Below are 22,091 nucleotides of genomic sequence, written 5' to 3'. Positions count from 1 at the left end.
CCTGGCGGCACTGAAGGTTTGGGGTATTAAAATGATGGTTTTAATAAGCTCAACCCATGCACCAGTCACCAATAATGGAAGTGCTTCCAAGGAAGACGGAGTTTTCCTTGTTAAAACACAACAAGGCAATAAATTTCCAGTGTAATAACTCAGCCCCCAAATGAGGGCTAGTAACCAACCAACCCCATAATCTGGGACAAAGTCCTTTGGATCCCTTGATTCCTGAGTCCAGCCCCTGCTGGCCCTAATTACTTGACCTCAACAAGGACCCTTGTTTGTTCATTAATTTTACATTCCTGGTTTGTTTGTTTGTTTTTTAAACAAAAACCATGATGGAAATTGTTATAGAAATAGAATTAAATGTACTACCCAGTTCTTGGCAGAACCTAGAATAGAAATTCTGGCTATGATTTCCTGCAAAACCTCAGTTTTCTATGTTACTCTAATGACACAGAAAATGTATGACATTCAGGTCGCATACATAGCAAAATATTCATGTTCTTTTGTGATAGCAAAAACAGGAAACAAAGTGGGTGTCCATGGCTTGGAGAATAATTTAATGAAGTGCAGAATGTGAACATAATGGAATGTTATTGTGCCATAAGACATAAGGAATGGGAAGAATTCAAAGAGGCATGGGAAGACTGGTATAGGCAGAACCAAAAAGATAATATAAACAATGATTATAATAATGTAAATAGAAATGACATAAAAAGGCATTGGACTCAGTAGAAATGCAATGAACATGAATACAAGGGATAGACAGTTACAGATGCTGAGTTAGGAATATTTGTATAGACAACTCAGTTTTTACTCAATTTTGTTGGACTGTTTTTCTTTGTTACAAGGGAGATTCTAGTGAAGGAGGGAAAAAGGAAAGAGAAATTTTTGTACCATAAAAACAGAGACATTAATAAAAATAATAACTTAAGACTATGTAAATAAAAATACATGATTATAAAATTATGGTTATAATTACAAATTTACTTTTATATAAATATATTATATTATATATGAATATATAATAAATATATAACATAAATATAATTATAAATGGTGAGATTATAAAAATATGAATATGTGTATAACTTATTAAAAATATTTTTTCTCTGGTATGAATTACCATTCAGTTCATTCAAACAAATGGATTTTATCAACTTCTTCTGCTGGGTTTTCCCCCTTTTAAGACTGCCTGCACCAGGCAGTGAAGGTGGACTCTGCCAAATTCCAGGACTTTAGCAAGGTCATGGTTGTTATCCAAACCCAGTATGATGCCCTGGCTAAAAAAACAAAAAAACAAAAAACAGGGAGGAGCTTGATAAGGACTGGTTCCAGCAGATTGAGGAGAGCACTGTGACTATCAACACAAGATCTGGGGAGGAGGAAGCTGCTCAAAGCACTGTCACTGAGTTGAAATGTACAGTCCAGTCCCTAGAGATTGATCTGAACTGTCTTCAAAATCTAAAAGCCAGCTTGGAGGACAGCCCAGAGGAGGTGGAGACTGCTATGCTCTGCAGATGGAGCAGATCAACGCAGCTCTGCTACACCTTGAGGCAGAGCTGGGGCAGACACTCACAGAGGGGCAGTGCCAGGCACAGGAATATGAGACCCTGCTCAACGTCAAGGTCAAACTGGAAGCAGAGATCAATACCTATTCAAACCCGCTGGAGAATAAAAAAGACTTCAATTTCATGCACGCCTTGGACAGCAGCAGTAGTTTCTTGCCCAGCATCTATAAGATCAGCACCCTGAGGACCATGAACGTCAAAGGGAGGGGGCAAAGACCAAGGACACCCAGGTCCTGCTGCATTAGGGCCATAAACTGTGGACCTAGACTGAGGCAGGAAGTTACTAAAGATTCTATGGTCACCTAGCAAAACAAACAAACAAACAAAAACAAAAAAAGTCATGGCTGCACTAAAATAAAGTAGAGAATTAGTATAATGATATGGATAATTTATATGGAAAGTCAGTGTAGCCTACTGGATTAGAGCCCTGATTGGTTTCATTCAGGAAGACCTGGTTTAAAAATCTGGTCTCTGGGGGCAGCTAGGTGGTGCAGTGGATAGAGCACCGGCCCTGAAGTCAGGAGGACCTGAGTTCAAATCCGGCCTCAGACCAAGCACTTGACGCTAGCTGTGTGACACTAGGCAAATCACTTAACCCCAATTGCCTAAAAAAACAAAACAAAACAAAAATCTGGTTTCTGATGCTCATGTGACAATAGCCAAATCTCTTAATCTTACGGAGCCTCAGGCAACTCTCTAAGACTGTAAGTAAAATGAGAGAGTTGTACTAGGTGGCCTTTAAGGATTCTTCTAACTCAAGATCTCTGATCCTATGAAAATAAATTAAGATCTGCCTTGGAGGAGGGAATTCCCATTCATAATGCATTGATGTCTCCTTGCCTCCCTCCCTTTGCTCCTACACACAGATACTCACACTTCTGTCTCTAAGGTATGCACCCTTTGTCTGCAGGTGTTTTCCAGCCAGAATAACCCTGACAATTACTTCAGAGTACAAAAGTCCAGCCGAGGACCCACTGGGCATTGTAGAATCCAGCCCTTTTCTTAGGTTTGTTTATCTGTGGACATCTCTATTTAGAATAAATGTGGTAAATCTATCTTAATTTTTAGAAATACAAAGGGATGGGCGCAGGGGGATGGATGCTGTTTTTCCCTCAATTACCACACTATTTCTTTTACATGCTACTAATCCAGTGGCCCCTGGAGAGATAAAGTCAAGATGGCTCTACTGTTTTGTGGACATATTATTTCTTCCTCTGCATAACTAAAAAACAAATGCAGCTCAGAAATTTTGGGAACAATTCTAGCATCCACTAACTGCAATTTTCTGGATAATTCAAGTTTCACAAAATGAAACTTACTGAGGCTATATACACCAGTCAATGCCCATGCCCACCTGTCCACCAGGAAGCTAATGGAAGGCACTTAAAATTGGCCAGTTTTAATCACATCTTTTCCCTTGAATTCACCTGTCCTAGGAACAAATCCTGTTCACTGACCTGTTCACTCTTCTGTCTGCCACTTTGGAGTCTGCCTTTACCAGGACGAAACCAGGGTCACTAGTTTTATTCATGATGTCTGGGTTATCCACAAGTCTGGAAAGGTGGAAGGCAGGGAAGAAGGAAGAGAGGAAGGGAGTGAAGGAGGGAGGGAAGGAGGAGGGTAGGAAGGAAGGAAAGAAGAAAGGGAGGGAGAGAGGGAGGAAGGAAAGGGTCATCTATTAACAATTCAATTCATCATCTATTAAGCCATCTACCATGTGCAAGGCACTGCACTGCATATTGAGGATAGGAAGGCAAAAGTGCAACATTCCCTGTCCTGAGGTTCGAATTCTACTAGCATCCTGCAAGATTTAATCCAAATCTTTTAGCTAATAGAAGCTAAAGTGTGTTGGGTGTGTGTGTGTGTGTGTGTGTGTGTGTGTGTGTGTGTGTGTAAATTACCCAGATAATTCCCTCAATTCTCCCTTTTATTTTGCTCCATGGAGACCTAAGCTTGGATCAGCACTAGACTGAAAAAGAGGGAGAAGGGGAAATGTGTTTTTTCTTCCTTTCTTAAAATCTTCTAGGGGAAATAATAAGCATCCATCTCCCTTCCCTCCCTTATCCTCCCTCAATTATCCACTGGGAGATACCAGAACCTAGAGGCTGGTATATTCGGGAAAAGGATAACAGAAATCAGATCTTATCCAATTGTCCCCCAGAAAAGACGATTTCCTTTGAAGCCAAGTCTCCTGGATTTCAGAATAAGAAGCACAATAGCTGTGGAACCAACTGTGTCTCTCCAAGCCCTTCTTTCTCTATTGAATGCACAGACACACAGACACACAATCTCAGCTCAAATCCTACACCACCCTAGGATAACTTTTCAGGAGAATAATATCACTGATCCTGCAGCTCTTAAAATACTATATATACTAAGGCAACAGAAGACACAGGACTAAACCACCCTGCAATGAACTCTGAGTGTTATTGTTTGTGGTTGTGGTTATTGTGGTTATTGTTGTTATGGAGCTAATGACATTCTGAGCTGTGGTGCATGCCTCCACAATCCCTACCACCCAGACCAGAGGGTGGGAGGAGCATCATGAAAAGTCAGAGCAGGAAATCTATCTAGTCCATCCCTGTCCTTAAGCACACCTTTCCTTACTGTTATTGGCCATTAATATTAAGGACAAAATGATGCAGAATTCCATTTACCTGGATATTTGTTCCTGAGTTTTGAAGAGAAAAACAAAGTTTACTGAAAAGTTTTAGGGGAAAGGAGGATGGCTGTACAGTTATAAAGAAGAGCTCAGTTCAACTCAGAACCTTCCTTTCAGTCATTCAGGGACAAATATAGATGCTTCATTCCCCCCCCCCCAGATAATTGTAGGTTAGCTTTTTCTCTAAGATTTAGGAACCTTTCAAAATCACTGAACTAAATTACCCTAATAACAAATCTGCTTTAACCTACATTATCCTGATAACGAACCATCTTTTTTCTTAGAATGTGGAAATAATCGACCATTCCATTTCTTAACTAAGTTAAATGATGCAAAGACAGACAGGGTTGTTTATTTTCATAGGGGTGGTGGTGGAAGTAATGTATTTAAAGAGTCTTTTTTAAAATTATTATTATTTTTAAAAGTCTTGAAGACGTTTATCAAAAGATGCTTTGGGCCAAGCTACAAAAACTTAAAACTCCCTCCAGGAGGCTGCTGAACTGGGAATAGATGGAAGGGAAGACCTGGCTCCCTCCCCTCCCTTTTCCTCCCCATCTCCCCCCCCCCCAGTTCTTTAGGGACAAAGGAATGTTTATGACCCAGTCTCAAGTTCAATGACAAAAACCTTGGGTGGATGGGATGGGCTGGGGATAGGAAGGAGACAGTGAACTTCAGCCAAACAAAGGAATTAAGAGTGAAAGAAGGAGACTGAGGGGACTGAAAGGAGTGGAGAGAAGAAAAGGGGGGTAGGTAGGGAAAATCTCAACAAAGTGGGCCCTCTGGGTAGTCATCTTGGGGTTTTCTGGGAAATGAGTGTGTAGATTGCTGTGTAGTTTCCTCCTATTCTGTAAGAGGGGAGGTCTGCACATTTCCAGGGGAAAAGAGTGCACGTCTGTAACGGAGGGTGCCCTTGAGGGTTTGGGAGAGGTAGCCTCGTGTGGTGGAGAGAACATTAGATCTGGAGTCAGGAAACCCGGGTTTGAACCTCAGCCAGGTGACCACTGGCAAATTCCTTCCCCTATTTGGGTCTATTTCCTCTTCTGTAAAATGAGGGGATTTGGGCTAAATGAGCTTAAGGTCTTTCTCAGCATTAAATCTAGTGTATAGGAGAAAAATTAAGAGACGAAGAGGGGAAGAAAGAGACAGAGATAGGCGAAGAGATACAGAGAGAAACAGAAACGAGAAGAAACAAACAAGTCTACAGGAGGGTGTGTGAAAGTCTGCGTTAGGGTGCTGTTTGTGACTTTTAGGATAAAGATATTTGTGTGAGTCTGTGTCTTTACTTAAGGGGGGTGAGTCTAGGAGGAGTGCCGTATGTGTGAGTCTCTACCAAAGAATAAAGTTTCTAGGCATTTTCCTGGATTTAGGTGCAGTCCTATATACTCATGTCTGCTTACGTGACTGTTTACTCCACTGAGTCGCTAAAAGCCTTACAAGGGAACATTTGTTAATTTCCAGAGGTGTGCAAGGATGCAGAGATATAAATGTTTATTAATTAATGTATGAGCCTCATATGTGGCATGTGTATGTGAGTGCGTGCGTGCGTGTGTGTAAGTGTGTGTGTGTGTGTGTGTGTGTGTGTGTGTGGTGGCCTGAATGCCTGTATGAAAGGGTAAAGTGCTGGGTGGGTGTATTCGAGAGGAATAAGGTGGGAGTGGGTCTAACTTCGACGAGCCGTGTGTAGGTGAGCACATGCCTAGCTATGCCTTTGTGTTCGCGCACAGCAAATGAATGGGAAGGTTAGTGGGGGCTAGAATTTGGTAACTAACCTACATATACATACTTATACTTGCTGCCACAGATGAATAGTTCGTGGGCAATCCTTTGCAGATCACTGTGTCTACAGAGCATAAATGACTGCATTTGTAGGCGGTTGGGAGCAGTTGTGTGTGTAGTGGAAAGAATGTATATTCGTGTACAACACACATATCTGTACAAGGACTCATCCAGGAAATTAATAAACGAGAATTCTCCTACGAGTGTATTTACATAGAGCCACTAAGTCATCGACAACCCAGAGCCTTAAAACTACTCCGACCACGGGAACTGGGTGCCAAAAGGTCAGTTTCTCTGAGCCTCAGTTTCTTGATCTGCAGAATAAGGGTGATAATAATATTTGCATTAGTCAGTTCCCAGGATGTTTGAAAGAAAAGCGCTTTATAATGAGAAGCTTTGGTTTCTGGAATAAGTTGGGCCCGTGTTAAAAACAAAAGCGGATGAAGAGCGAATAGCCTTGAGGCACCAAAGGCTCCTAAGGAAAGAAGTATTTCGGAGAAACCCCACAGAAGGAGGGGATGGAGAGAGGTAAAGAGAGTGAGTCCCTGGGTTGTCAACTTTCTCTCCAGGGAAGCAGAGCAGTCCCTTGATAACCCGTCTCGTACGAACCTTTTCCTCCCAATTTCTCCCAAAGATCGCCGGGTCTTTACAACCCGAAAGTGAAAGCAAAAAACCCCGAAACTTTCATGATTTGTAATTGATAGGTAACCCCCTATCCCAGAGAAAAACGAATAAATGCTTCCAAAGTGTCAACGAAGTGGGATCTTTGAGCACTTGACGAAAGAATCTACTAAACAAAATCGGTGTCCTGGCAAAGAAATCTAGTAGCCTCGAAAAGGATTCTATTAGCCCCCAAGATGAGTGTTTATCATGAGCCTTCCATTCTTCTAAGGTTGTACTGGTCTCCCAGAACATGGCTATGTTTCCTAAAGAGCCTCCCGGGTCCCACCTTCCTCCCATTCCGAGGCCCGTCAGCACACACATTCTCTTAGCCCTTAGTCCGCCTGGACCTGGCTGCCAGCTGACTGAACCTCTGGGCCAGCCAAGTGGTCTCAGAAGGAACTCCTAGGTTAAGAAATTTCATTGGAAAAAAGAAAGAAAGAAAGAAAGAAAGAAAGAAAGAAAGAAAGAAAGAAAGAAAGAAAGAAAGAAAGAAAGAAAGAAAGAAAGAAAGAAAGAAAGAAAGAAAGAAAGAAAGAAAGAAAGAAAGAAAGAAAGAAAGAAAAAAGCCTGGGATGAAAACTGCTAGGCTGGGCTGGTTCTTAAGCAGAGATAAAGAGTCAGACTCTAATTACTATTTACTAATTAGAGAAAGCCGCCTGCCCTGTCCAAATGAGTATAGCTTTAGCAGTGAGTTAATCCTTAAATCCACTGTTCTACTGAAAGACGCTTGGGAAAGTGGTTTTCTCACCTGTGTTAACTTTCTTTAAAAAAAAATTATCGCTATCCTTTGATTTCATACCACCTTTATTTCCAAATATGCCCCTTCTCCTCCTCCTTTGTCTCCCCCTTCCCTACGAAACAAGCCACTTCTGTATTTACAAAGAATAAAGAAAAAAAGGTCAAGAAAACCAACCAAAACACCAAACGAATTTGACATTCTAAGCAATATTATTTCACATCCATTTTCTCAATTCTTCTCCCCAGCTGATTTTCAAGGGCTCCTAATTCTGCCTTGTCTACGAGACCTAGAAAATTGGAGAGGTTCCTGGCCCAGAAGAAATATAGGCCAACGCTGAGGGCCTCTGCCAAAAGCCAGAGGAGGCCGGCATAGCAGGGCAGGTCAAGTGGGTCCTTTCCTCGGCAGGACTCCTGGGTCCTCTTCAACTTCTACCATTTCATCTCCATACTCACCTCCGAGTCCCTTTCGAGGCTGAAGTTTGTTTCCAGGCTGAAGTTTGTTTCCAGGGTGACTGGAATGTTTTCTGATCTCCTGGCACACGCTTCCTCTAATCTTTCGTGGAGTTTCAATCCTTCCCTGCCTGTAGACGCAGTAAATCTATAATCCAAATCTTCTTCCCGCACCCTTACACACACATACACCCTGCCACTGCCCAGATAGAACCCAGAAAATTTCTAAGCCCTCAACCAGAAAGTCAATCTTTCCTTTTCTGAATGAAGTTGAGGCTGGGGCTGCAGTCTCCTCTCCATCGTCATCCCTTATTTCGTCACCCTGAAAGCCCAACTAAGATTTTCAATCTAGAAACAACTTTTTCCCCTCCAACCATCCACTTTTCCCCTTTTGTGCGGTTTCTCACTCACCCCACCCCGCATCCAGCGCAGAGCCAGGGCGAGAAAGGTCAAGACCACCAGCCAGGAACTTCAAGTTCAATGGCAAAAGCCCCTCCCCCCCCATTCCCGGCTGGGCCTCATCTCCCTTCCCCCATCTCTTAAGTCCGAAACTGACATCTTTTAGTGGAAAACCTTCAAAATTCCAGGAGGGGCCCCTTGCCCCATCACTTCCGGGGCAATTTAGAGAGAGAGCTAATTGAAACATTTTCTTATCTTTCTTTCTCCCTCCCCTAGTTGACCCGGCCCCCCACGGCAGTCCTCACCTCCGCCGTATTTCCACCTCGAGCCTGGAAGCTTGGGAAAGGAAGATTGGATGTTTTAAATCGCTCTCTGCCTCTAGCCAAGCCACTAGGGGGATGGGGTGGCGGAGTGGTGAGGAGGTCAGAGGTTGTCTGTCTGAGTACTGGACATACTGGACCCGTTCCTATTCTGAACCGGAAAGGAACTGAATCAGGTGGGTGAAATTCGTGTATATATTAAAATAACAACAAATCACATAAAAAAAGAAAGGAAGAAAGAAAGAAAGAAAGAAAGAAAAGAAAAGAAAAGAAAAGAAAAGAAAAGAAAAGAAAAGAAAAGAAAAGAAAAGAAAAGAAAAGAAAAGAAAAGAAAAGAAAAGAAAAGAGAAAACCTATGCGTGCCGTTTTCTGACTTCCTACCATCCTCCTTTTTCCTCCCTCGCCAGAGTCATGGGTTGTGCTTTATTCCACAGATTACGGTAATGAGCTCTTTTATTGAATTCTCCTCGGTGGAAAGGAGATTCATTCCCATAGACATTTAAGTACTGGCACTTGAGACTTTAACTAAAACTTTAATAAAAGGGGGTCAGTGGGAGGGGTGATGGAGGCAGAGAATTCTCTGTGTTTTGGAGGTGGTGCTTTGAAGGAGGAAAGGCACAACTAATGGAAAATCAGAAAATGGGGAATTGGGAAATATTTGGGAAGAAATGAGTTGCGTCAAAAGAAAGAACAATCCCACCAACAAGACAGACAAAGTCAAAACAGAGAATGTACAGAGAGGTCTGCTGCACGGACTTGGGGTAGGCCTGCTCCTCCCCTCCCCCAGAAATCCATGCTTTACCAAGAGGATAGATAGGGAACAACGAAGAGGTGGCTAGTAGACCGAAGTGTACTGTGCCTCTCCACACAGCTGGAGGCATCTGGATTCAAACTCAGCCCTTGGAGGCCGTACCCATCCTTTTCCCTCATTACCTGACCAACTCTTCTGCCTCGGTGGTACTAATGTTGTGGGTCCCGGACACCGGGCAGAGTAAACAACCTGGCCTGGGCTCCATCCTCCCCATTTATTCGCAAGCCACTGTTTTATAACCTTCCCAGAAGGCCGCCAGACTGCGGCAGTGAGATGCTGAACCCAGTGGGATCGCAGGACTAGGCGGCCAACGGCGGCTTTATTTTTAATAGCTTTCTTTTTTTTCCCAACGAGTCACTTGGTATATTTTTAAGTGGAGCCGTTGTGTTTTATACGTTTGTGTCTGAATTAAACTTCTAAACACCCTTCTCTTCCCTGCCCCCCCATTATTTCCCATTTTTCAATATTTAAAAACAGCGCAGAGAAAACAGCACTGCGTGAATTTTCGTTACTATTTGAAGATATTCTTTGTCTACACATTTATCGCTAAGGTCACGTGCAGCTGTTGCCTCTTGGTGCGGGAGAATCATTTCTCTCAGCTCCGCGGAATAACGGTGGCAATCTTTCGGTTCGAATTTCTGCAGTAAAAACACTTTCGAAGATCTAGGGAAATTCGCTTTCGTTCCCCCTTGTACACAAAGGTACGGCGGTTACACAGTACATTTGATCTATTTGTAGACGTATGGGACTGAGAGAATTAAATATGGACGATCTTTATGAGGCTAGGAGCATGCACACACACAGAGGAAGGAATTGCATTTAAAAGGGTTGTATCTGCATAAAGAAAAATTGATTTTTAAAAGGGGATGCTCTTGTTGCTGTCATGGTTATGAATCATGTATTTATACATATGAACATGTCACACAGGGAATTTTTAATACACAGATTATTGATATATGTATAGAACAAAGACAGACTGAGAAGGGGAGGAAGCACCCGAGCTCTCTTTAGGTGGGGCTATGGCTTTCTGTCCTTTTCTTTCTCCATTTTAGATCTCTCCAACCCCCATTCTTGCTGTCTTCAACTAGCCCACTCACCAGCTAAATCGATTGATCTGCCTACCGGGATTATGCATTGGGTCTTGGGAGCTTCTGTACAATTGATTTCAGATATCCGTCCTGCACTCCAACAGGTCACCACCTTTTGGAGATCCTTTCCCGAACCCCAGAACCCTAAAGCCGAAAGCAAGCTGGAAGTCAAGGTGGCAGAAGATTCATCGACTGCCGTAGCGCATTATAGCCGGTAGGGGGAGAGCTTGTTCTTTGCATAACCCGATGCCGCTTCAAAGAAAATTACTCCTGTGGCTCTTTACTAACAATTGAAAGCGGAAAAATTAAATTATAGAATTATAAACTGTTAAAGCTGATGACAGAGCTTACTTAAAACCGCTGCTCTGGGGGCAGGAGGTGGGAGTCCGGGCTCTGAAGGGTCCCTCACCCTCAAAGTCGAGAACAGGTTTGTTAGCATACTATCCCAGTTATTCAAAGCAGCAGCCTGGTTGGCCCTAGCTCTTCACCAGCTGGGGTTTCCTTCCCCTTCCTTCTTCTTCGACTTATTCCCTTCCTAATTTCTTAAGTTTACCGAACTTCCAGAAACCTCTCTACAGAAGTCCAATCGCAGCTGCTAGTTGAAAGCATGACCTACTTGTAGCTCTGAGACCCTGGGGACCCCTGCCTTCCTCCTCACACTCCACCACAAAACGTGGGAAGGGGACACATAGTACATGTTGATTTGGTTTGCTGTTTGGGTGAGGAGGGATGAGATGGGAAGGGAAGCGGGAGGAAGTCAAAGCCAGAGATGAATGAACCAGATCCAAAAGGGAAAACAGAAAGTAATGAGTTCCCAAGGTAATAAAAGTTTTCTACCCGAGCCTCCAGAATTGATTTCTCTGTTAATTCTTAGCCCAATTCTTCATCTCATTATTTCCCAGAATCTGACTTCAGGACTAGGATTCCCTGGGTTCGGATGGCTGAACACTAAACAAATTCCCAGGCTTAGATCCCCGCTACCCCCAAGTTATGCTAACGGACTTGCCTCCTCTGAGCTTCGAAAAAGAGGGACCAAAACTCAAAAGACGGCGTCATGGAATAGAGTCTATTTCATCGGGTAATATTAAACGGGGTGTTCTACCGTATTTCCATTAAGATCTATCACACTCTGCTATAATGTACTGTTCTATAGAGCTTGCATTATACTATAGTTTCATCGAGGGCTTCTACTGTAAGTATATATCGCATATGCTATATAACAATGACACCTTAAACAAAAGCGAGCCACAGAGGAGGGAGTGCCCTCCGTGGGATCTTTGCTCTCCAAACATCGGATCTTACTTAGCCCTTGTCACTGAAATGTCAGCTAGATCTGGGGGTGGGGTGTAAATGTGGAAGTCAAACGGAGGAATCCCTAAGCTCCAGGAGAGAGAAGGACAAAGAAAGATGAATTCAAAAGTGAACTGAAGTCAGATTTGGGTTCCTTTAGCCATACTTCAGCCTCACTTTTTTTTTCCAATTAAAAAATTGGAAATTTTGCCTCTGGATACTTTATAAAGAGAAGGACCTCCACTCACCTTAAATCTCAGCCCAGAGGCCTCAGAGCCATCAACCATCGAAGGGGGAGGGCACTCAATGGGCTGATTTATTAATTTATCTTCCCCCGCTTCCCCCCCCCCTTAGAGCACATAGAAGCCCTAAATTGGGGAGGAGGGTGGCTGCCCTCTCACCAAAACCCTCTGGATTAGCAGCTTCTTTGTGCCTGGAAGAAAGGGAGTCTACACCATGCTACACGCATCCAGTTCATTCAGGTCCCATATAGTCCCTAATCCTCAACTTTCTGTCCAGACAACTGAGCAAAAGTGGGGTATTAAGGTTTTGCTTTGAAGGCAGACATGGCAGACAGGGGAAATTGGACTGTCCAGATTCTTTCTCTAGCTCCATTTCGTTATCGCCAGCCTACCAAAGCCCTGGAAGGAGAAGTGGGAGAACAGAGAGCTAACTAGCTTTGCCTCACACCAGTTTTCCAGGAAACCGAAGGAAGAATTTGGATAACTCAAGTCTGAGAACTCTTAAGGGTGCCTTTCTATATAATCTGAAGGTGGAAAGGATGTGCTATTGAAGATAACCCCCTTTTTCATTGACTTCCGTTGCTGGAAGGCTAGCCTTCGCCTTGGAAAAATAGGAACTGTCATTGCAATGTGGACACCCTGTCCCCAGTTCCTCTGCTTTCTCACTGTAGACAAGGCCTGAAGAGAGATCCCAATTTTCCATCTGGACCTGAGTCTGAAGAGGAAGGCACCATTGGGATGGGTGTCTTCGGGAATTTATTAATTTATTAATCAGGCTCGATCCATCAAAAGTGGTTTGTAAGGCACTCTAAGGAACTGCTAAACAGAGAATATGAGAATGATTATAACCTTAACTAATATAATCTCTGTCATTGTTATTCTTACTTTTCCCCCCGGTGTAACTATATAGGCAAATAGGAAAGAAAACCTTGGCCTTTCTCTCTCTCTCTTTTTCTACATATATAGTGACATATCACAGCTGTCCTATTCATCGAAAAGGCCCTGGACTTCTGGGAAGCAGGGTTGATCCCAGGGGACACCTCTATAGCAGAGTCCGTGGCCTAGCTAGGGCTTCACGTCCCCAACTGGTCCCAGACTCGCCCCAGCCCCTGGCTGGGTCCTGAGCCCCCAGAAACGGCTTCCCTTCCCGCCAGGAGATCGCCATCAAGGGGTGGCGTTGGTCTTGATCTTAGCTAAGACCTTCTTCTCCTTGACCCGGCGGTTCTGGAACCAAATGGTGATCTGTCTCTCCGAAAGGCTGGTGGCCGCCGAGATCTTGCGCCTCTTGTCCTTGGTGACGAATTTGTTGGCGGCGTACTCCCGCTCCAGCTCCCGCAGCTGACCCTTGCTGTACGGGATCCGCTTCTTGCGGCCCCGGCGATAAGAACAGCCGTCCGGCGGATGCTGGGCCGAGGAGTCTATGGAGGAAGGAGAGGTAAAGGAGGGAGATACTTAACTCAGACTGCGGGTCCTGGGCCCTCTAGGGCATCTGCTAGGTCTTAGCACATGAGCACACCGACATAAATTCATCCCCACCCACATCATACGAACACAGCACACTCAAACAGCTACGTGTGTCAAAAAAAAAAATTCACATATATAGCGCTGCAAGCTTCCCAAAACACTCAGGCACACAGCCACAACCACAAACAGAAGGCTTACACATGAGCCCCTTACACGTAGGTACGGCCACAGGTGTGTGTACACTCACAGACCATATACCCACACCCACCCACATATCTACACACATCCACGTACACATAACCACAGAGACACATACACAGGTTCCAAACAGGATCTGAAATATTCAAAAACCCAGAGACTCCCTGCAGAGCCACTCACTGCAGGCCATGCTCCACAAACTACCCTCCGAAAGAGGGTACATACATGGGTGGTGTCTACACAACACCAAAACGATCTGGAGTAAAGTGAAAAATTCAGCCGAAAAGGGTGTGAGGGACCTGTCGTTTCCACTACACGGTGGCGAAATATTTCACTGACATGGTCACAATCTACGTGGTCTGCCTTTGTTTAGAAATAACTTACAACTGTCTTCCATACAAAGAGACCCACGCAAAACGTCTGGACTACACATTCATGCATAGTATAGTTCTTGGGCACACTAGACACCCCCTTCCCTCCCAAATATGCATACATGCAAATTGCTGCGCACACAATAGGAAAGACCTCTCAGACCTCCTGGACAGCTGCAAAGGAAAAGCGCCAGAGGTGGTAGCCTGGTGGTGCCAGATTTCTCAGGCTCCGGCTCTGCCCCCTCAATATTTAGGGGTCCATGGACATATCCCTGTCAGCACAGACACTTCTACTTGATCCCAACAACCAGTTTTGGAAGACTGCCAAAGATAAACTGCAGCCAGTCCTCCCTTTCCCTTCCCGAGTCCTACGAATCTCCCGTCTTTCATCAGTTCCAATCTGCCTTGATATCAACACCACTCCCCGCCACCACACACACACACACACACACACACACACACACACACACACACACACACACACACACACACACCCGAAAGCAAAAAGAAATTGGGTCTCGGAGGTTACCTGCAAATGCAGCCTTCCAGAAATGACCGGGCTGGTTCTGCTCCCCTTGGCAACACATCTGGCCACTCCAACCGCTGGCGAGGGCCCAGGGCTGGTAACTGTCCACTGGCAACAGGGTGTCGTGGCGGGGCTCCCCAGGGCCTCCAAGAGTTTGCACCACCGACACGTCCAGGTAACTAGCCACGGGCTGATAGGGTCCTGGGTACCCAGGATAAAAGGCAAATTCTGCAGGACGGCTAGGATACTCTTCCCCCGCTGCAGTGGTCTCCGTGGGATAGGCAGCCAGGGTAGCTGCCTGGGTGCATGGTTTCAGCGAACTCCGGGACACTCGACAGGAATAGTAGCCTCCACCAAAGTAGCCATAGGGAACGGATGTGGGGGAGCTTCCTTGCGGCACCCCGGGGCATGGGTGACACTGCTTTGGAGGTTCCCCGGAGCCGGGCAGGTCTATGGGGGTATAGTTGGGTGTGGGCAGTAGAGCAGGCGCTGAAGGGTGACTCGCCAGTGGCGAGTGTGAGACCAGATTCCGACACCCGCCCGTTCCCAACAAGCCTTCGATATCTTTGCCAGCATCCAAGGTGGCATAAGCACCGGACTCCATGGGGCTGGTGGGAAGCTCATGGGGCGGAGGTGGGTGGGGAATCCGGGGCGCTCAGCTCGTACTCCCCATCCAGGCCCCGGGAATCCAAAGCGTTTTAAATCGCTCCCAGCTCAAGAAACGCCTGCATTAGCTCTGGCCAGCCGTCCTGACGTAAGAGACGCAGGAACCCAGATCCCTATAGCTGATTGGCTGCTGCTTGGGGAAAAAGACTAATAAAATCCTGAAGGCAGAAATTGCGAAAATACTGCACCCCCACCCTCCCTAGCTCACTTTTATTACCACTGAAAACAACATGAGAGAAAGGGGAGGGTGTCTCCCTCCCCAACCCAACCCCCAGCTACCCAGTTTAGAGAGGCGCAGCTCTGGGTCTTGGGAAAGGGAAAGGGAGAAAGAGGAGGCAATGGAGAAAAGGGGAGGAAACCGTGCCCCACCTCTCTGTCTTGTCCTCTTCTTGATTCTCCGTCTTCCGAGCTTTGGCAGGTTTAACAAAAAGATTTAAAAAAAAAAAACCGGTCCCTAAAAAAGACATACATCTCTTGAGGAGATAGGGAAGTTTTCCAGGGTGGTATGGGAGGACGTTGCAGTACTCAAACTGTAATAATTTGGGGGTAAGTAGGAGTGTACGGTGTTGGGGGGAATGAGGGGTTAACATCTTTTTTGGAGATTCCCACACCTAGGGGAGGTGTTAATGAGGAGTCACACACACCCCAGGCATTTATCTACACCAGGTGCTCCTCTTATCCCAGATACCAAATCACCAGGTTTTTCTACCCCGAGCCAAAGAAAGTCCCAGGTCACTCTTCTCACCTCCCATTTCCAACAATGTCCATTCCTAAAGGTCTCCGAAGACAATGAAAAACCTATGCCAATCCTCGAACCCTTCATAAGGACGTGAGTTGGGGGGTGGGGGGTCAGGCAGAGAAGCTAAGGAGTTGGGGGAGAACAAGAGCTTCAAGAAAGCCACAGAGGAAAATGGAGAAAGCCTTTCCATAGGAATGTCAGGGGCAAAATAGAAATCATTAAATAGACACAATCAGAGAGAGAGGAAAAAAGCAAAGGACAGGCAAGGACAGACAATGAAAAGAGACAGACAAACAGACAGAGGTATGGGCAGAAAGGGACAGAGGTAGACAGAAACAGAGGCAGAGAGAGATACAGGAAAAGAGACAGATACAGAAAAAGAGCAAAAGACAAGGAAGTCCAGGAAAGGGGAAGGAGGGGGAGACTGACAGAGAGAGAGAGAGACAAAGGCAGAGCCAAAGACCTAATCAAATGTGAATCTATTAGAGCTGAATTGGTACCAACTCTTAACGTAGTGTCTACCAAACTAGGTCTATAAGAGAACAATTAGGATATTGGGATCACAGATCTAGAGTTGGAAGGGACCTTAGAGTATTTGTTTCACAAAGTTCAGAAAATAAATTTATCTAAATGGCCTTGACTTGGAATGTCTCCCAAGGATTCTGGCCTTTGGACTATGCCTCTCTCCTTGTCCCACTCACACTTCACAATGGGGCCCCCAAACCTGGGCTCTATCACACTGAGCTAAGCCTGTGAAAGAAATAAAATAGCTTTCTATTCTCACTAGGCTCCAAAACCCCTATGAAGGGAGGAGGTTGAAACCTGAATGAAAAGGATCCTAGACTTGCCATAGATATCAAGACACATAAGTAGTCAACTTGGCCCTTGGGATTTGCCAAGGTAAAAAGAGACAGAGTAGGATGGACACAAGTCCAAAAGTTTTCTATCATAAAATGGTATGAGGTGGGGGGAGGAGGGAAGGGGGAAAACCTCCTGAGCCTGCATCAACTTGCTCCAGAGCTCAGGATTTCACATGGAAATACAGGATTATTTTTTAACCACGCTTCAGCAAGTTATTCATGACCGCTTTCATTACAAATTCCCAATGCACTTCTATGAAAGTCAAAAAAAAAAAAAGCCTTGTTTTACAAATGTGGATTTGCATCCTACACTTTTGAAAGGGGCCAAAAAGTAGTGCTTGCTGAAAAGATGCCAGTAATGGAAGGCCTGCACCCTTATATGGCAGAATGGAGACACAGATTCTGGATTCCTTCTATTGCCACCAAACCCTCTGTTCTTACCCTACTTGTTCTTCAAGCCAGAAATAAAATTATTTAATCTAAAGCCTCTTTGGAAATTCTCTCTGTTTGTCCTGACATTGTTATGCTATTTTCAGAAGATTAGCTTTCATGAACCCAAATGGGAAAAAAATTCCAAACTTTTAGGAGGAAAAAAAGCTGTATAATTTGTGGCAGGGAGTATTGGAAGGTAGGGTATCCTGCAAGAGGAAGAGACATGAAGAGATGTGTTTGTGAATGTGTGATCATGTGCATCTGTGTACTTGTGTGTGAATAAACATAAGTGTATTTTTTTTTTGGTATGACAAAATTTATTGGTGCCTAGAAGGCAAGGAATGGATAATATGGGAAATTTTAGATAAAAGTAGGATTGGGGCGAGACAGATAATCCTGGCTAAGGAGTAGAATCTTATGCTTTGTTTCTCAGATTGATGGAAAGAGGAAGCAGGTTCCTTTTTCAGTAGACCATTCCTTTTGTGTTTCCCCATGCGTGATTACACATAGGTTAGTAAATTTGTGTTTATGTGCAAGTATATAGGAGTGTGTTTTTAACGAGTCGTCACTGTCCCCTCCCCCAAATGGGGAATAGAATTCACCATCAGAAGAATTCCACCTGCTTCCTTCTCAGTCCCATACATCCTACAATTGAGGTTATGGAGATTGACCCACAATCAAAACCTTTCATCTGCTCCACTCTGGGCACCTTTTCAGTCTGAATGATCTTTACTCCTTTAGTCCATACAGATCTATGCCAAGTACTCTTGGGTTCTGGATAACTAGAACTCACGGAATTCAACTTTGTGAATTATCTGGTAGATGCCACCCACCTCACCTGCTTACTGTGGGAATATTCAGTGCACTGGGAACTGACTGGCTGACTGACTGGATGGATAGATGGATGGATGGATGGATGGATAGATGGATGGATGAAGAAGCATGACTGAGTACTTACTATATGCCAAGCACTGCAGTAAATTATTCCGATACAAATACAAAAACACAGTCCTTGTTCTCACTCAAAGACCTTACTTTTTAATGGAGGAAAATATCAAATGTAGGGAACTGGTGGCCAGGGAGGGGAACTTATTTCTGTAAAGCTACAGAGATAGTAGGTGGGGTCAGAGGGATGGGACTAGCACATTTCATAGAGGAGATGACATTTTCATAATTCCAGAAATGGTTGGAGTAAAGAGGGCTAAAAGAGATCAGGAGGCTTAAAGAGAAAACCAATACAGTGGCTCTGTTTTGTTTGTTTGTTTATTTTTTATCCTCAGTGCCTAACACAGTTCTTGGAATGTTTTAGGAACTTAATAAATGCTTATTGAATTGGACTGGATAGGATTGAACCGAATTGAATTTAATTTCATTGTGTACTCTTTCAGCCTTGGCTCTATGAGATTTAAACCTTCTAATCCCAGATGGGGAAATTGAGTCCTACGGGATGTCAGTATACCACAAGGTCCTAGGAGGCAGAGCTATGACTGGAACCCAAGAGGCTTGACTCCCAGACCTCTGGCCTTTTCCTCCCTTCCCACATACCCAGACAATGTTTCCAGTCTCCTTTGTCTCTCAGATCTGAAGGGCTAGCCCCCTGCCCTCAGACCCCTCCCTACTTTACTGACCGAGGCCAAATGCTTTGAAAGCCTGGCCATACTCCTTTACATATGGGCCAGACACCCCCTTGAAGGTCAAGGCCAAGTTGAAAGTTAACAGTCTGTTTACCTCCAGAGCTCCATTCATCCCAGCCCCATATACCACCTGTGACCTTTACTATCCTGCCTTTGAACAGCAGCAGACGCTGGGGGGGGGGGGGGATTCCAGCCACCAAGAGTTGACACCTTAATGTAAAGTACAATACACTTCTAATTTGGTTTCATGAAATTGACCAGGAAAAAAAAAACATGGAGAGAAAAATCACTGAGCACCTTTTCTTATTTTGTTTTCATTTTTGGAAAACCAATTCAATTCTTTGACACTGCTGTTGCCTGTGGGGCAGTTGGGGTAGCTATAATTCTAGGAGTGGTGCCCCAATAAAGGTTGCCTGCAAAAGGAAGGAAGCAGTCATTTTGATGAGAGTAATGTGATGCCACTAATTCTTTCTAGTAATGACTGGTCCTCTACTGAGACTTTCTGATGCTACTTTCTCCAAACTGATGTTGAAAGGGACTTAAGATTGTGAGACTTCTACATTTTGAAGTTTTATGAAAACTGCCCAACTGGCTTTTGAAGGACTCTCTCTCTCTCCTTTCCTTTATTTCTTTTTAATTTTCTTCCTCCCTCTTAAAGTTTCTTCTTTTGTTTTCTTTCTTCATCTTTCCAGTTCTTCCTTTGTTTCCTTCTTTGTATCTATCTTTCCTCTATTATATTTCTCTGACATTTTCCCCATCTTTCCTCCTCTCTTCCTTCTTGTCTTCAGCTCTCTTTCCTCTTTCTTCCCTTGATCTTCTTTTCTTCTGAATTGCTTTTGCAACTTTCCATTGTTATTACAGGAAGTGAAAAAACAAATACCCGAAGCCCTGCCCTGGCGCCCCACGGGGGCCCAAACATTTGCCTGCCAAACCTCCACTCAGCTCCTACCTGATTCGGAACTGGGTCTTCTCTAGAGGCCCAGCCCAGAAAGTTCATATTTGTGCCAATCTTCAATTCCTCAAAAACTAAGGTTGATTAGTTTACTATCCCCGGAGACCTACGATTCTTTTAGTTCTGTCCATCCACCTAGGGCACATGGACCGAGCCAGAGTTTTTTTTTCTTAATCGAGAAAACCCTCCTTTCCACAAGCTGGCTGCAAAGGTCTGGCCAGTCCAGTCCAGGGACTGAACTGTCTGCAGTTTTCAGGGGCCACGAAGGGAACTTGATTATCGGTTACAGAAAGTTTGGATGCGTTCCCGAGTCTCTAATACCTGTCCTGGAAATTTCCGAAATCTCTGAAAGGAACAGCGTGTCAGCTCTTCTCCAACCCCTTCCCCGAGAGCCTCTTGGCCTAGGTGCACAAACTGCGGCCATCAGGTTTCCAGACTGGTCCATCGATACCCTAAAGTTGGATCGCATCAGGCAAAGGCACGCACGCTGGGATCCTAACTAGAAAAAGGACGAAGCAGGGGGTCAGAAAAATTAAGGCAAAAACCCAAGAGAGGAAACTAGAAGAAGAAGGAGGAACACCAGAGCTCCATCCTCCAGATTCTCCTAGCAAAGCTTGGGACAGCCCCCGGGTAAGTAGGAGCCTGGAATGAGACCTACTCCCCAGCCCCGGCTGCAGTCTGTAGGAGCTGAGAGCTCCGCAGCCCTGCCTCTTTGTTTGGGGAATGGAGAGGCCTGGCCAGGGGACAGGGGACTGAGCTCCAAACACACTCATGAGGCAACGTGTCCTTTTCGGTCACTCAGGGGACGGTCGCTCGGGAGGAGGCTGACAAAGCCCTCGTCACATTTTCCTGCCACGTGTGAACGGGAAGAGTGAAGGAGAGTTCCACACCCCCACACACACATCCCTTCCTCCCCATCCTTCCACAGGTCTTGCCCCCGTCCCCTTCCCAGACCCTGGGCTCGGCGAGAATCTTAGAGGAAGGAGGTGGAGAGAAGCTGGGCCAGGTTCCGGAACACTGGGGCCAGAATCCCCTCCACCTCCCTATCCCCCCCAATTAGAGCAAAAAAAAAAAATCCCAAACCTGCTCTTGCCGGGATTATTCCGGTTTAACCAGCATAGATTTAGCTTGGAGAGGGTTTGGGCAAAGAAGGTAGTTGTGAGAGGGTGAGGGAGGTGGGAGTGGGAGGAGGGGTGGCTGTGGAGAGCGGTCGCCAATCTGGAGGAAACCAGAATTGGAGAGAGGCGGGTATTAGGGAAGTTGTTATTAATACTGCGATTTAAGGTTTGCAAAGAGCTCTTTACTGGATGAGAGAGGGCTCCCTGCGAATCCAGTCGAAATAAGACACAATGATTTATTTAATAAAATACAAAGCTTAGGAGCAGAACTGGGGTACCCAATAGGGTAATAACACGGGGAGGGGAGGGGGACCCAGGGTTTCAGCACAGAGAATTCAGGATAAAACTTCTGCAGGTTGATTTCGGGTGAATAGGTTTGTACCAGGCTTAAAATCACAACGTAGTTCACCTTAATAACAGTCTTAGGAAATGGGCCCGGAATTTTGGGGGGTGATTATCCCTCCGGCTGTCGCATCCTAAGTGCAATGTGTAGGTCTGGTCCGAAGAGGAATATTCAAATTAGGCTTCTAGACTGAGGGGAATTAGCTGGGGAAAGGGAATGGGTTTTCAGTTCATATCGAGGGATAGAGGGACCTACAGCTATCTCCCCTGCTCTCGCTGCAGGCCGTAGTTTCCCCTGCTCCGCTTTCCTTGTTTATCTCCTTCCATTTCTCTCCTGGGTCAGCGGAAAGCCTAGTCCAGGCTGCCTCAGGTGCGAGAGGAAATGAAGCAATTTTACATTAAATCGGATTCAGGAACGAGATTCATATCATTCAATACTTCTAACCTCCCTGAACCCGCACATCTCAGCTCTTCCACCACAGGGTGTTTATCTTGATAAATGCTCTCCACTGTCCACCTCTAGAATGTAAACTTGGTCAAAGATAGAGTTTGAGTATACACTTTCCAAGTAAATCAAGTGGAGAACGAGAGCTGTGACCCAGATCATTCAAGCCCAAAGCAAAGCCTTTTGACTTGAAATCAATAAAGCTTCCGGACAAAGGGTGTAAATCGCGGTGCTTTGGGATGGAATTGCTCAGATTCTTGGGATCATCTTCTCAATTTTCCATTCTTTTTGTCTTTAACAAAGCAGGGAAATCCCAAAATGTCTTCCCAGGAAGAAA

At 45.0% G+C, this 22,091-nt stretch overlaps 1 protein-coding gene and 2 long non-coding RNA genes across 6 annotated transcripts in view; 1 reads left to right on the top strand and 2 right to left on the bottom strand.

The window, feature by feature from the left end:
• Positions 1-8,636, bottom strand: part of LOC144457744 (uncharacterized) — an 81,049-nt gene extending 72,413 nt beyond the window's left edge. Inside the window, exons 1-2 of the long non-coding RNA XR_013487202.1 lie at positions 8,562-8,636; positions 7,861-7,988 (exon numbers count right to left, since the gene is read on the bottom strand). This is a non-coding gene — a long non-coding RNA (uncharacterized LOC144457744). The remainder of the gene's footprint in view (positions 1-7,860; positions 7,989-8,561) is intronic.
• On the top strand, positions 8,616-12,897 carry LOC110215823 (uncharacterized). 4 transcript variants are annotated; one of them, XR_002326619.2, is made up of 4 exons: positions 8,616-8,752; positions 9,865-10,088; positions 10,580-10,689; positions 11,378-12,897. It is a non-coding gene; the product is annotated as an uncharacterized LOC110215823 (long non-coding RNA). The 4 variants fall into 4 exon arrangements; XR_002326618.2 differs by having other exon boundaries at positions 8,617-9,016; XR_002326622.2 differs by having other exon boundaries at positions 8,626-8,752; positions 9,939-10,088.
• Positions 12,898-13,171: 274 nt separating this feature from the next.
• Positions 13,172-15,170, bottom strand: HOXB13 (homeobox B13). Its single transcript, XM_020997291.1, has 2 exons — positions 14,570-15,170; positions 13,172-13,425 (listed from the first exon to the last, which is right to left on the bottom strand). The coding sequence occupies exons 1-2, from the start codon at positions 15,168-15,170 to the stop codon at positions 13,172-13,174; spliced, it is 855 nt and encodes a 284-aa protein (XP_020852950.1).
• Between the last annotated feature and the right edge of the window lie 6,921 nt (positions 15,171-22,091).

This window comes from Phascolarctos cinereus, unplaced genomic scaffold (assembly GCF_003287225.1).
Source record: "Phascolarctos cinereus isolate Bilbo 61053 unplaced genomic scaffold, phaCin_HiC Scaffold_5;HRSCAF=322, whole genome shotgun sequence".
Classification (NCBI taxonomy): domain Eukaryota; kingdom Metazoa; phylum Chordata; class Mammalia; order Diprotodontia; family Phascolarctidae; genus Phascolarctos; species Phascolarctos cinereus.
This window is presented reverse-complemented; position numbering and strand designations above follow the sequence as displayed.